The sequence below is a fragment of the Dermacentor silvarum genome, chromosome 3 (genome assembly GCF_013339745.2).
Source record: "Dermacentor silvarum isolate Dsil-2018 chromosome 3, BIME_Dsil_1.4, whole genome shotgun sequence".
Lineage (NCBI taxonomy): Eukaryota > Metazoa > Arthropoda > Arachnida > Ixodida > Ixodidae > Dermacentor > Dermacentor silvarum.
In genome coordinates this window covers 135,985,978-136,000,961 of record NC_051156.1, presented here as the reverse complement: position 1 = coordinate 136,000,961, position 14,984 = coordinate 135,985,978, and the positions used below count along the sequence as shown (strand labels likewise).

The window sequence follows — 14,984 nt, the reverse complement described above, 5'->3', positions numbered from 1 at the left end:
AACTCACCCAGCTACGCTTCCGCATATGCTGTGGGAGTGCCCAGCACAGTACACACAAAGTAACACCACGACCCTCTCGTCGAGGTTGCGTGAGGCTCTGTGGAGCTCCGCCCTCGACGACCAAACCTGGGCGACCCAGCACGCCCGTGAGGCGGCGGCGAGGCAAGCCCTCCACGTCCCCACATGGGAGGCTTAGGCCCGGCCATCTTAAAGTGCTGGTTCCACAATAAACGTTTATTCCTCCTCCTCCTCTCTCTCTCTTCCTAACGAAACAAAATTAATAAGAGCAATGAAGCAAATCACATTTCACGCTAACTACAGTCAACGCGCAAATCTACGCTGCGGCTTGGACATATATATAAGCGGGCTTCGGACGAGGTATCGTTAGACCACAATTGAAGAATAAGTCGCCGGTCATACAATGAGAAAAGCATATGAGCGAGATTCTGTTTTCGACGCATTTGACCAAGGCGACGATTCAACGAACGAAATTCAAGCAGCGAGTAAATGCCTTTCTTTCTTTCTTTCTTTCTTTCTTTCTTTCTTTCTTTCTTTCTTTCTTTCTTTCTTTCTTTCTTTCTTTCTTTCTTTCTTTCTTTCTTTCTTTCTTTCTTTCTTTCTTTCTTTCTTTCTTTCCTGCTGCACACGACCTCCCTGAAACGAAATGTGAGCATCTTGCTGTCATTTTGCACACGATCTCCAAAAACTAAGAATGGAAAACTCGGCAAAAAATAAATTAAGAAAACTCCTGCGAGGATTCAACCTCAAAACGGGTTGCAAGGAGTTGCGATGACAGCTATATCCGTCGTCGGCTGGTAACAGAAGAGTAAGACGAAAAGAAATCTTAGTTAAGACGCGCAGGTGGGTGAAGAAGTAACGAAACGCGCAGGTCCGGAAAAAGAACTCCACCTGCGGCATGCTATGGATTGACGCGAGGCCGTTCGAAGTTCTGTAGGTTACTTGCGTAGGGTATACCTGCTAGCACTACAAGGTAAGAATGTCGGGCCGAGACGCCGGTCGTTTGTATTTCCCTCTTTTATCTCCTATCTCATTCCAGTGTTTTGAACGTTGCTTTTCATGCACATTTATCTTTGCGACGGTTAATCACACATTTCCTCGATTCCTAGTTGGCAACTTCCAGGTTTTTAACAACGGAGCTGTTTAAGCCGGCCGTAATGTGTGCCGCCTGCCACTACGTTGTCTAGCAACCACCTCGCGGAGCGTCGCGCGCTATGCGTGGGAGAGAGAAAATGAGAACGAGAGAGAAACAAATTGTAGCAGCACCAACGAGGCAACGCGCAGAGGTGCTGCTGACGCCATCAGCGCTTCTCCGTTTCCCCGCATTAGCGCCGATCGCTCGCAGTGTCCGTGACTGCAGCAGGCACCTCTGGCGGCGGCTCGGCCGAGCTCCCACCAGCTGCGCGCTACTGCGCATGCGCCGTGACGTCATCCCGGCGTGTCGTCTGCTGCGCGCCGCCCGTACACTGTGCATAGCTTTCGCCCCACTTCCCCTACGTGTGCTCGGACTGCAAGTGCTTCACGGCGTTCCCCGATGCCACGGACCACGAGGAAATGCTTATACACTTCGTATAACTTAGTATCACTTGGCATTACTTCGTATAACTTAGCATCACTTAGTATAGCCAGGACCAGCTAAGAACCGATCAGCTCCGCTCTCTTTAGCCTTGCGCCACTAGTGCAAGCTACCCCAATTTTTTTTAACGAAAACATCCATTTTTAGAAATGCATTGCAACAACACGAATCACAAGATAGAGCAGAGCGTTAGCGCGAGCATCTTTGTATATATATCGGTTATATCTGTACTTCAAGTATTGAATTATATCAACGCAATCAGATGCAGATGCAGGATTAAATCCATAGTTACTCAGGTGTGCTCTAGTGTTATTGTCATTGTTTTTTGGAGTCATTTCAGTAAAAAAAAAAAAAATGTGAATCTATTGATTGCCTGTCTTTTTTGTGCCGTCGCCAGTTTATTATTAAAAACAAAAGGCTTCTTGAATATCCGCTTCGTAAACTTGGTTTGAATTCAAGCGTTTTGATTTTAGCCTCGGCGCTATGTTTTGGCCACAGGGATGTGTCTGACAATGTATGCGATTTCCTTCAAGCTGCAGAACGTTTACCATGCTGATTTATACTTTCTTTACTATCACTATATACTGTGTTCTTTCCAAATTCCAAATGATTTATCCCTCTAAATCGTCAGATTATTCTTTTAACGCTTTTAATTGTAATTTTTCATTCGTATGGTCTCAGTACTCAATTATGCTGTATTATTCTGTTAGAAGTTTCACACCCCCCCCCCCCCCCCCCCCCATACCCCTTTATTCCGGTAGTATATTACCTGTGCGTTTTCTACAACCTCTCAATTCTTGGCCCATCTCCCATTTGCGGGTGTGCGCCATATTTAGCGATCATTATCATCATCTGTGGCCCTCGCGGCCGAACTTTATTTGGTATACTGCCAGTTGAAGATGCTATAGATCTCAGCCATTCCGGCCGCCTTGCAAATAAATGGTGTTTTATTTGACTAATGCGCAAGATAAACTGGTGCGTATATAGACAGATTGGTGAGGCGAATTCCGGGAGTCTTCGTACGCACTGATGGGTATGGACGCTATTTAAACGCGATAAACTAGTCACGTGACCTTACTGCATGAACCGTCCTTTCATCAATGCTTCGTTCTCGTATAATTAAGGACCGTGAAATCCCCCGTCTGTCGAAGCCCCCAGGGAGTGGGAGCTGCTGTTGATGTTGTACGAAACCTTCAAGAAATGACACTGTATACTTTACACGAATGCTACGTGTGCGAGGCCGTGGCAGTTGCAGACAAGGTGCTGCACGTGTTACGACATATACTGAGGGCTTTGTGTGTCGGGCAGTCGCGCTCTCGTTGTGAAGACGAACACACATAGAGGGAGAGCGTACCTCTTCTCTGTATTATTCTCTTGCGCGTTTGTGCAGTGGCAATCTCCCAGTCAGGATTTGGTATTGCCTGCCGCATGCACTTCAGCCCAATTTTATTGTTCTATAAATTTCTTTCTCATGATCAGGGTCCCCTGTGAGTAATTGACCTAGATAAACGTACTCCTTTACAGACTCTAGAGGCTGACTGGCGATCCTGAATTGTTGTTCCCTCGCCAGGCTATTGAACATTATCTTTGTCTTCTGCATATTAATCTTCAACCCCACTCTTACACTTTCTCGGTTAAGGTCCTCAATCATTTGCTGTAATCGCAGTCGAGGACGGCAGAAAACTAGGCGGGGTGATGAAGTTAGGAAATTCGCAGGCGCAAGTTGGAATCAGCTAGCGCAAGACAGGGGTAATTGGGGATCGCAGGGAGAGGCCTTCGTCCTGCAGTGGACATAAATATAGGCTGATGATGATGATGCGTTTGTACAGTAAACGCTGCCTACAGCCCAATACACTGGTTTGCTGCTATAGAGCAGCGTTGGCACAGCGTACAAGCGCTGCAGATTCTGCAGTGCTTTTGAGCCTCGGATCGCAAGAGTTTACAATAGCCCGGAAAAAAAAATTGCGGTAACACCCAGGGAGCTCTTGTTGGAAATGTATAGTCTGCAGCTGTGGAGCCATGGAAGGAACTACGAGTACGAGACACCAAATAGAGAGACCGCAGTGAGCTCCGCTTTTTCCCGTGTGAAAAGAAATTAACAGCCTGTGTAACGCATTGCCGGCGAGTTACCTTGAAATACTATAGATGTAATACCAATCTTGGTGAGCGCGTGGCCGTCATTGCTGAATGATTACTATAAGGAAAATAATTTACCTGACAGGTAAGTTGCTCATGGCAGGCTTTTCTGATTATATGTGCGAGCAGTGTGCTCCGTGGCAGCTGAGACATCATTATCATCATCATCATCATCATCAACATCATAATCATCATCAGCCTATATTTATGACCACTGCAGGACGAATGCCTCTGCCTGCAACCTCCAATTACCCCTGTCTTGCACTATAGCTGATTCCAACTTGCGCCTGCAAATTTCCTAACTTCATCACCTCACCAAGTTTTCTGCCGTCCTCGACTGCGCTTCCCTTCTCTTGGTATCCATTCTGTAACTCTAATGTTCCACCGGTTATCCATCCTACGCATTACATGGCCTGCCCAGCTTCATTTTTTCCTCTTAATGCCAACTAGAATATCGGCTATCCCCGTTTGCTATCTGATCCACACCGCCCTCTTACTGTCTCATAACGTCTGTCTCTTAAGCTGAGGCATACTAATGGACAAACATTAATCTCGCAAAACTTTCCTAAGCAGCTAATTAGAAATTCGCGGATTTATCTAATGCATACGATTAGCTAAACCGTGGCAACGGTCCTAACAAACTAAGGTTAAATGGCTGCCACGGCGTCTTGTAAGAACTCATGCTCACGCAGTTGTGCAGCACCGAAGGCAGCACTTCTCTCCCACAAAAAGTTGCCCTGTAATAAAACAAAAAACAAAACAAACATCATCGTCAGCGTATCTAAAGGCAGCGTACTGCGGCCTTTTCAATATTTCATAAGCGGCCTATAATATACAACTTCAAAGCCATAAATATTTCTCATATATAGTTCGCAGACTATGCACATTCGTTTTTCGCGGCTGCTACTTAAACATTAACCTGTCTTTTTTTTTCTTGATTTAACTTAATGACTGGAGAGGAAGCAGCGTATACACAAAAAAGAAAGCTCGTGCAGGATTCGTAAAAAGGATCGTACAGGATTTTTCGAGCTGGACAGAAGGAAGCTCCTTACGAGATGACACTAGTAAAAACGCAAATAAAGGAAGCTTACATTACCTAAAATAATTTTTGGTTCTCGTGTAAGTACAATAAACTCTGGCATTTTACGTGCCAAAACCTCGATATGATTATGAGGGACGCCGTAGTGGGGGACTCCGGGTTAATTTTGACCCCCTGGGGTTCTTTAACGTGCGCCCAATGCACGGTACACGGGTGTTTTTTTTGCATTTCGGCCCCATCGAAATGCGGTCGCCGCGGCCGGGTTTCGATCCCGCATCCTCGAGCTTCGACAGTGCATCCCCGACAGTGCAGCATGCGAGGTCTGCGGCACCGAAGAAACTATCGACCACCTGCTGTGCCACTGTCCACGATATGCCCCAGAAAGACAAGAACTTGCTAACGCGCTGAAAAAACTGGACAATCGGACGCTTTTCGTGCAGGTGCTGCTGGAACACCGCCCCTATCGCTCGTTGGCCCACAAAGCGGTGCAGGCACTTTTGTGCTTCTTGAGGACGACGGGCTTGTGTGAACGTCTGCATGTGACTATTAGTCACATACAAACCCCACACGCGTCAGCGAACTCACCGCTAATTTCCTTCTTTTCTTCCATCCTCTCCTCTCTCTCCCAGTCATCTTTGTGTTCCCCTTTCCCATTCCCCCGGTGTAGGGTAGCCAACTGGACGTTATTCTGGTTAACCTCCCTGCCTTCTGCTTTTCTCTTTCCTCTTTCTCCACTACTACTACTACTACTACTACTACTACTACTACTACTACTACTACTACTACTACTAGCCGATGATTGGCTGGCACATGTATACACATTTTCTTTCATTTGGTCAGCAGTGGACTCGTCACTGCATTCTTAGGTTGTCATCGACTGTAGGAGCTGTTGAGATGTGTAGAAGACATTCCCCTTCGTATCCGTCATGTGCGCTGAGTTGTTCCATTCGAGATGCACCGTGACCGCTGCTTGCAGTGGTGACCGCACCTGTACGCCCTTCTTTTCTGGAAAGGGCAACCACACCACTGATCGACATGGCGACTGCAGCCTGGGCAATCGTCCTGTTCCTCCTCGCTCACGTCGCTCAAGCATCCCGGCTGATCAGCAGCAGCTTCCATGCCTATTCCAATCCATGGAAAAGCTCTCGAATACCGTTGCCCAAATGCAAGGCCTTGGAGGCGTCGGGAAACCTGAACTGGACCCAGGTAATTGTTGTCCTTTCGCCTAACTACGCAAACTTGGGGCTTTATGAAGGTCAAGTTCGTGAGGTTTTAATGTCACAGTTGTATGCGGAAAGCCTATAGGACCAGTGCCGACTCACAATATTTCCAATATGTGTGGACTTTCTTCTGAATCAGATGTGTCACGTATCAGATGCCTCAAAATTGGTGTTGCTGCTATCAACGAGCCTCTTTATACCGCCTTCACCCGGTGATTTATCCCATAGTCTTCGTGCTTACGGCTTCCGACGTTCTTGAAATAATAATAAAATTCTTGCGTTTTTTTTTTACATTCCGAAACCACGATATGATTACGGGGCACGCCGTAGTGGGAGACTCCCGAATAATTTTGACCACCCAGAAATTCATTAACGTGCACAAAAGTCTAAGTGTACGGGCCTTTCTTGCATTTCGGCCCCATCGAAACGCGGCCGCCTCTGCTCAGAAGCGCAACGCCATAGCAACTAAGATAATATCTCAGCGGGTTTGAGACGCTCTTGTGGCTGCATTTACGACAATTTGTATTTCTCAAATTCCAAGCAATCGTGTTATGTCTAAACGCGTGAAGGCAGGAAGTTTCTGCGCAGGCGCGCAATCTCATAATCATTGCCGAATGGTTGCATTTGTAACGCAATATATCGTCGAAAAGTATCAATTTCCGAATTCACAAAGCCTTTTGAAGCCAGAAGTTTAGCCAAATACATGTACTAACATCATTCATATATACGTTGGCTGAACAGCGGTGCTTTCAATCGAGCTCCCTCAGACAATGTAGTTCCCTCTAGTAAATTTTTGGAAGATATAAATTGTCATCCACCCGTCTGTAGCTGTAACTACGAAGGAAATTCCCATACGAGTTTCTCAGAAAGCCCTCGCTAGAGCCACCGCTAGGTAAGGCATTGGTGCCGGGGGTTCGAGCACTAGACTAGGACGAATGTTTTTTTTTTTTTTTTTTTTTTTCTCAACTGCGAAAGCTCCTTTCCGAGAAACCCGTAGGGGTTTCCTTTGTAGGTTCGCCCTCTAGGGCCAGTTGGATGATCAATTTTACCATTTCATAAACTTTTCTCCACTTTGTGTGTTTGCGCAGAACTTCCGCAGTACTGATTTGCCATACTCTAGAAAATTTTGTAGAGCCCGACAGGCACGAATGAATGGGAAGCTCAGCCCTCACGTTCTCACCCGCCTCGACGCTAGGTGCTGCTGCTGATTCGGTCCTTTTATAGGGGGCCTCAATACGCTTCCCCGGGAACGCATCGAGGCACCATAGGCCTCGTTGTTTTAAACGCAGTGGGGTCCGGCTGCTTCGATTCGAGGAGAGGTACTTCGCAGTACGTTGTAGAAGTGCTCGCTCCGCATGTGCTACGTCTGACCGTGAACATGAACTTCAGATAGGAAAGTGAGCGCAATATATGTGAAGCCATCGGAGTATTTATTCCGGCAGCTAGTGCTACAAGAATGAATGAATGCATAAACTTTATTGTACGAAGAGTGGTGTGGTTAATCTCGGGTGGAGCCCTCTTGTAGAGCCCCACTGGCCGCGGCGGCTCGCCGGGCCTGGTCCAGGGTCACCAGTTGGCTTCCCAGTGCCAGCTCGGAAAGCCGTGTCTCCCAAGACCACGTTGTGAGTGTCTGTGATGGGCTCACCAGCCTGGATACTTAGTGCTACAAGAGCGAAGACAGCGTGAGGACAAAGACGAACAATGTGAATTGGCTAGAACACAAAATAATTCGTATTGGGTTTTTTTCGGAGGTCAGTAATTGCCAATATTTATTTATTTATTTATTTATTTATTTATTTATTTATTTATTTATTTATTTATTTATTTATTTATTTATTTATTTATTTATTTATTTATTTATTTATTTATTTATTTATTGTCTAATTGCATTGTGCCCCTTGCAGTTTGCCGGAAAGGAATGGATGGAAATGATGCACTACCCGGAACGCACTGACGGATGCATCTCGTGGACATTTTTTCCGGCAAACAGGACTGTGGTCAGGCGCTCGAGGAGCGAGTGAGTGCCTGATTTCGTTGACGGCTCCATGCTATATTGTAGAAAACACGTGTGTGCATTCCTTATGGTAGATCAGCTGCTCTGCATAAACAGCTAGGATAACAAGAAAACTTTGAAAAAAGGCCAAGAACCGTGCAACGAGCGGTGTAAATGATATGACGCTTAGACACAAAGAGGTGAAAAAAGGAAAACAAGACGAAAAAAGAAAAACACACAGTAGATGATAATCTGTTGAGATATGGCTGGGCAGGTGATATAATTCGTTCAACAGATGACCGCGGTGCTCAATTAGAATATAGCAGAATGGGTGCCGAGAGAAGAGAAACGCAGTTAAGGACGGCAAAGAATTATTTGGTGTGGTAAGATTAGAAAATTTGCGGGCGTAGAACGGGGGCTTATTTGGCGCAGGAAGAGAGGTAACTGAATATATTTATGGACAAGAGCCTTCGTTCCGCAGTGGATTTAAATAGGCTGCTGCTGCTGCTGCTGCTGCTGCTGCTGATGATGATGATGATTTTGTTGAATAACCGCACTCGGATAGCATCATGCTTAAAGGTGGGCGAACATTCGAAACTTTCGAATAACGAATTGGATATTGTCGCAATATCCGCTTCGCGGTCCTGGAATTGAATAGTCAGTATTGAAAACCCCTAATATTTTTTGAATGTAGTCCCCGAATAGTTCGATCGCGTCGTCCAAGCCGCACGATAAAGCATTAAATTGAAGGAAAAATTCTATAACCTTTATTCAATCCACAGTTGACGTAACGTACACTACAGACTACGCTGCGTTGTTCAGGGAGGTACACTTTCCAGCAAAGCCACGATCAATAGCAATACATTTTACTTAGCCACAGATAGAATTCGGCAGTCGGTATTGTCTTGTACTATTCATTAGGTGCAGCATCTGTGAACTCCCTTTGGATTAAGTCTGAATACGTTTCATTGCAACGTACTTTATGCAATAGCGGCACCTTCTGGCGTGGCCATTCTAACGAGCGAAGAATTTTTTAAAATTTTGTTTTGCTTTGCGATCGCCGGACACGGCATGCATTTCTGGTTTGGTCGTAAAGGTAAACACAGATGTTAATCGGCCGACTGTGCTGCCTTGCTAAAGTTCATATACTTTATTACATAACTCGTACAGTTATTTTCTTTACGCGACAATGCATGGCCGCGTGTGATCCGAACAGCACTGAGTTTCCGAACAAACTGCCTAATATTTCCGAACGCTCACTTTGTTGTTTTAATAAAGCATGTTTTATAATGGGCAGTGTAATGACGGAAACATTCTTCTAATCTTGTGAATACCATGATGGGAAAATTTTTTGATATTAGCGATGAGAAAAATGAAGATTATTCGCGAACTATTCGAAAAAATATTCGGTATTCGATTCGCTTGTGTCAGAAAGCTTTCTGGTGATATCAGAATGGTTACGTGCACGTGGCTTCGGTTAAATTTTGCCTATTTTTTCACAAGCAGCTTTGTATCATATACGTATAATGAATTAATGCAAGACAAAAGCCACTTCGCTTTTTCAGTACATGTTGTTTCCTTATGCGCTTTTTTTATGTAGGGCTCCGCAGGAGCGTATTTTTGTAATGCTAGTGCATATGCTGGTATATACAGTGAGGGGGCCACGAATGGAGTTATAGGATCGCAGGCTACACGGTCATCACTCGCATCACCTATAGTCGAACCCGAACATATCGAATCTGAAGGAGATCACACTAAAGTTCGATATCTAGGTAATTCGATGTATAAAATAAAAATTTTGTACAACCATTTTCAAGGGGATTTTACTGCTGTTCGTTATACACAATAATTCTTTATAAGTGGATTTGATATATCAGGGTTCGACTGTATTAAAATTTCGCTTTACAAGCACATGCTACGGTTGATCAGTAGCTATGGAGAAATTTAGCTGATCACGGGGTCCTGGGATTGAAATTTGACCGTAGCGACCGCTTTCCTATGCGATGGAGAAAAAAAAAATAAAAACTTAGATTTACGTGCAACTTAAATGCCTCTATACAGTCGAAATTAAACCGAAGACAACCACCACAACACCCCTCCCCCATATTCGTTGTTGTTTAATAACTGCAGACTGCAGGCAACTGCAGGGAAGGCAGGTTACTATAGAGCTGGATATACCAATGCACAGTTATGAAATTTCATCTACACTTTTCTTCGTAAAAACTCACACATACATACCACAAACACGTAAACATACTAAGTCTAGATGAATGGATGAATAAAACATGAAATTGAAAAAAAAAAAAAGGATGGCCGCTCTGTGGCCGGGGTAGGATTGAAAGAAAAGCGTAAATGTAAAGATGGAAATTACAACAACAGGATAAGCGTCTCATATGCACCGGTGTTAAGTAAAAGAAATTCATGTCCACTGTGCAATAAGAACACTATATTGCGCGTTGCACACGAATATCATTGTTCAAGTAGTCCTCAAATAAAACAGTTAATATACGTGCGTTCATAAGAATCTACAAATCAAATCAGATCAACTGTCTTGCTGTCAACAAGAAAATCTGGTACCCTTCGTCCAACATTGAAGATCTTAAACTCTTCTTATCAAGGACAGACAGCAAACTTGCTGTTTGGCCTTGACAACGCAATCCGAAGAGCACACGAATATGATTGTTCAAGTAGTCCTCCCGTCAAACAGTTAATATACATGCGTTAAGAATCTACAAATCAAATCAAGTCAAATCAACTGTATTGCTGTCAACAAGGAAATTTGGCACCTTTTGTGTGATATTGAAGACATTAAACTCTTTTTATCAAGGGCTAACCGCAAACTTGCTCACCTTTAGTGTGCTCGGACAACGATTCTTGCCTTCTCACTGTGCAGATAATCTGAAGCAGTGTTAATTGAAACCCAGAACAAAGAACGCGTCTGAATGTTCTCAGCTTTGCTTGGTTTTCAGAATGATAGTGCACGCACTCTTTTTTCCCTCAGCATCTACTCTAAGAACTTCAGTGACGTCAGTAGTAAGTTTGAACCCGACGAGATCCAAAAGGGGCCAGCACACAGAGGTGAGTCGTGGCCGATCACTCGAACGAAATTGTCCAAGGAAGCGGAAAAATAGATTTGAAAATGTAGAATGCGAACTTAAGCAACTGTCAGCTTACGACATCTAATTAGTGAACGTTATTATTTAGGCAACTTATGAGTGAAAGTTACTTTTAGGAGCGAAGCTCCTTATAGCGGCACCCGTTCCGTCCCCGTCGTAGTAGTAGTAGTGTGTAACCAGTCTGAGAAAAATGAGAAAAAAAATTCCGAAGTTGTGTCCGTAGCGCGGAATCGAACCAGAAACCCCTCGCTTCCGAGCGCGCGGCGTTAGCCCACTACGCCACGAAGCGCACATAGACACACGCACCACTATGGCAATACCCAACATTAACGAAAGGCCGCGTTTCTAACGCGTTTGTGCTAGCGCGTTACGGCCCGTGTAAGAAGCTGGTGTAAGACGATGTGGCCTCTCCGCCTTACCTTCAACGCGTTTCGAACGCGCTGCCCAAGGCGGTGGCAAGTCAAGTTCAAGTCGAGGAGCGTTTATGAATACGGGGGGTATACTCTCTCAGCAGTCATGTGATGGCGTCGGCAAACGCGGTGCACGTTCCGGCATGTGTAAATGGCTGCGTAAGACGCTGTGGCCGCTCCCCCTTACTAGAGAGTACTGCACGTTTCTAACGCGTTTGTGCTAGCGTCCTCTTAAAAGCGGGAGATCCGATGATTCCCTCCGGAGCTTCGCCCACTCATCATCATTCACCCCGTGGATATGCTGTGATTTTTTTTTAAATTATAGCCTGTTCCCGAAGACAGAATCGCGCTCCGTGCATGTCGGAGGTACGAGGCGATGTTTAAGAAATATGTACAAAAAACATTGCTGAACCCAATTTGCGAGCTATATTCTTAAGAAAGACAGTGAAATTGTTGTGAATGTTGAAACCAGAATATAAGTTCTTATTCTCAATTTAATATTTAATGAAGAAACAAACAGACAAACAAAGGTAGACTGCTGTGGAGAGATTCAGGTGAAAAGTACCTCAGCTACTGCACTTCTCTATGTTGTGCAGAAAAAAAATGAAGGTGTACATGATAATGCTAAGATAAATAAGTAAAGAAGAATTGAATAAAAAAATAATTGATTTGGTGTAGCTTTTTAGTCCGTTTAAGATTATATAAAAATTGATTTGACAACAGTATGCTGACTGCGTTGTTTTAATTTTGACTTCGAAGGAGAGCAATTTCAGCAGATCTTGTACACCGACAACCACTCTTGGGCCCTGCTGCACGAGTGTCAACCATTAGGTGAGCGGTCAATCAAGAAAGTCCTGTTTTTGCTTCTTCGCGAATAGTCAAAGTGCTGAGAGACCCCGATGATAGTTCGCGTCGTTAACACCCGCGAAATGATTTTGAACTGTTACTTCTCTTGCAGGTTCTGGATCGCGGTTTTCCATTCTTGCTCCCAAGGCGACCAGTCCCGTTTCCGCACGGATGGCCGAGAAGGCTGACAGGTACATGGAAATGTCGGCACACGGAAAAAGACCGCGGTGGGTGAGCTCGCCGTGTCAACCGCGCCGGAAGAGCACAGACACCAGCGGTGCCGATGCTTCCAGTCTCCTCTTAGTAACCGAGGAGATACCGTGAACAGACGCAAATAAATACATTCCGCGAGCTTCTTGGTGTTCTGGTGACTTCTTTTAAGCATGAAGTGCCTTTACCTCCCGTTGTCGGCGACCTACAAGTGACCTTGAGTCAAAAGCCAGAGCCGTTATACGGGCACTCAGACGAGAACATCCGGGCATCATTGCGAGAACAAAACGAGATCATCCGGGCAACCAGTCAAAGATAAGAAAATGCGGTCTCTGGCCCCCAACCCTTTGTACAGGACATAATTACATACGCTAGTGGCTGCCCAAACAAGTTACAAAAAACACCGCATATCCACGGGGTGAATGATGATGAGTGGGCGAAGCTCCGGAGGGAATCATCGGTAAACCGTGAATCTTCCGTGTAATTCGCCCAGTCTCGCCGCACTAAATCAAACGATTGACTTCCACCAATGACACGCGCCATATGTGACGTCATTCCTATTTTATAACAGCGCCCTTCATTATAATTGCACCATCTCCCGCTTAAGGGGACGCTAGCACAAACGCGTTAGAAACGTGCAGTACTCTCTAGTAAGGGGGAGAGGCCACAGCGTCTTACGCAGCCGTTTACACATGCCGGAACGTGCACCGCGTTTGCCGACGCCATCACATGACTGCTGAGAGAGTATAACCCCCGGCTTCATAAACGCTCCTCGACTTGAACTTGACTTGCCACCGCCTTGGACAGCACGTTTCGAACGCGCTGCCCAAGGCGGTGGCAAGTCAAGTTCAAGTTGAGGAGCGTTTATGAATACGGGGGTAAGGCGGAGAGGCCACAGCGTCTTACACCAGCTTCTTACACGGGCCGTAACGCGCGAATTTTTTTTTTCATAAAAGTAGACGTGGCTACCTACTACGACGACGACGACTACTACTACTACTACATACTACAGAGGAGGGACAGACCCACACCCTAAGGAGCTTCGCCCCTAAAAATAGTGGTCCTGTCAGTTCCTTCCGCGCACGCCACTGACGCTACGCTAGCGCTAACGTTAGTGACGCACTTGACGAGCGTACCGAGTCAGCAAGCGTTACTGTTCTGCATTGCTCCAGGAATCGCTCCATTTGTACGCTGCTTGGGCAGGTTATAACGAGTGATGCACGGCACAAGTATAGCGAGAACCGGGTGAGTTGTAATATGTTCATGATCTGTCAGCGCAACGACAAACAATGGCGAAATAAAGCTCAAATAAAGGCCTGTAGACAAAAATGGCTTCTGTCGGCTGATCTAAATAGTTATGAGTAATATTATATACAAAATTAAATATTCACGTCAAAACTACAGCTAAAAAACTTGTTAAAGTGCGAGGGTCCGTTTGAGTGCGGCCTCGCTCGGACCAGCGAATATCTGATGATCGCTCAGGTCTCTCCTCAGCACCCACACGCATTAACCTTTCGCCTTTTACTAAAGGTTACCGTGGGGAGGGACACTCCAATGAGCCTACAGGCCATTTTTTTTTTTGCAAGGCCCTACCTGTTCGGGTGGGGCCTACCATGCGAAACCAAAATCAGATCCAGAGCTACATCGCACGTTGGAGTGAGGTGTAGATCTATGACACATCTGAAATTTGCAAGTCACGCATAAATTGTAGAGTATTTTCACTCCCCAGAGCAGTTGTCCGGGGGGACAGTCTAACACAGCGTTCAGAGCGCTAGCTGCCACGAAGAAGGAATATGAAAAACTAACGTGGGCTTCTTTGGTACGATAGAAGTATGCGTGTCACTGTGACGTCATGGTTGCAGCATTTTAGGTGGACTTCACCAACACTTGACTCACTGGAGGCGAAAAGTCGAGGTGTGCACGAAATCGCAAGTTTGCAAGAGACATCAGGTATATAAAAAGCGGAGGACGCTTAAGCTTCGCCTTTAATAGTGGAACGCGATAGCGTCCTCGGGCGCCGTTCGCATCGCATTTTTCTTTCAGTGGGCTTCACTGGAACACAGGACGTGGGAAAGCCAGAGAAAGACCAAGCTTACACCGATCCCCTTAAAGCCGGTTTCACTTTTAAACAAAATGCATTGCTGAGAAAACGTTCTTCCAGGGGCATTATAAGTCGTCTTATGTTAAAGGTTGAAGGACCTAGCACCTTGTTTATTATTTTATTAATTGTTTGCTACTGCCCAGATGCGCGCGCGTGTCCAAAACAGATTAGACAGGCGAAGTTCCAATTTGAACTGCCGTAGGGCGCCTACATGCAACGCCGTTTTAGGGTGATGACAGCCTTTGTAAGGGCACTTGCCGCCGCTGGCTAAATTGCCGGGTTTAATCTGGGGCACAAAATGGCGAAAGACCAGCCGACA

The 14,984-nt window shown here is 45.5% G+C and overlaps 1 protein-coding gene and 1 pseudogene across 1 annotated transcript; both read left to right on the top strand.

Moving 5' to 3' along the window:
• The first annotated feature begins 891 nt into the window (after nt 1–891).
• On the top strand, nt 892–12,709 carry LOC119445808 (uncharacterized). The gene is made up of 6 exons (XM_049663654.1): nt 892–991; nt 5,746–5,975; nt 7,894–8,006; nt 10,984–11,060; nt 12,268–12,339; nt 12,467–12,709. The coding sequence occupies exons 2-6, from the start codon at nt 5,805–5,807 to the stop codon at nt 12,676–12,678; spliced, it is 645 nt and encodes a 214-aa protein (XP_049519611.1). The 5' UTR covers nt 892–991; nt 5,746–5,804; the 3' UTR covers nt 12,679–12,709.
• A 1,329-nt stretch (nt 12,710–14,038) lies between these two features.
• LOC119446982 (U5 spliceosomal RNA) lies at nt 14,039–14,171 on the top strand (annotated as a pseudogene).
• Nucleotides 14,172–14,984: the final 813 nt, after the last annotated feature.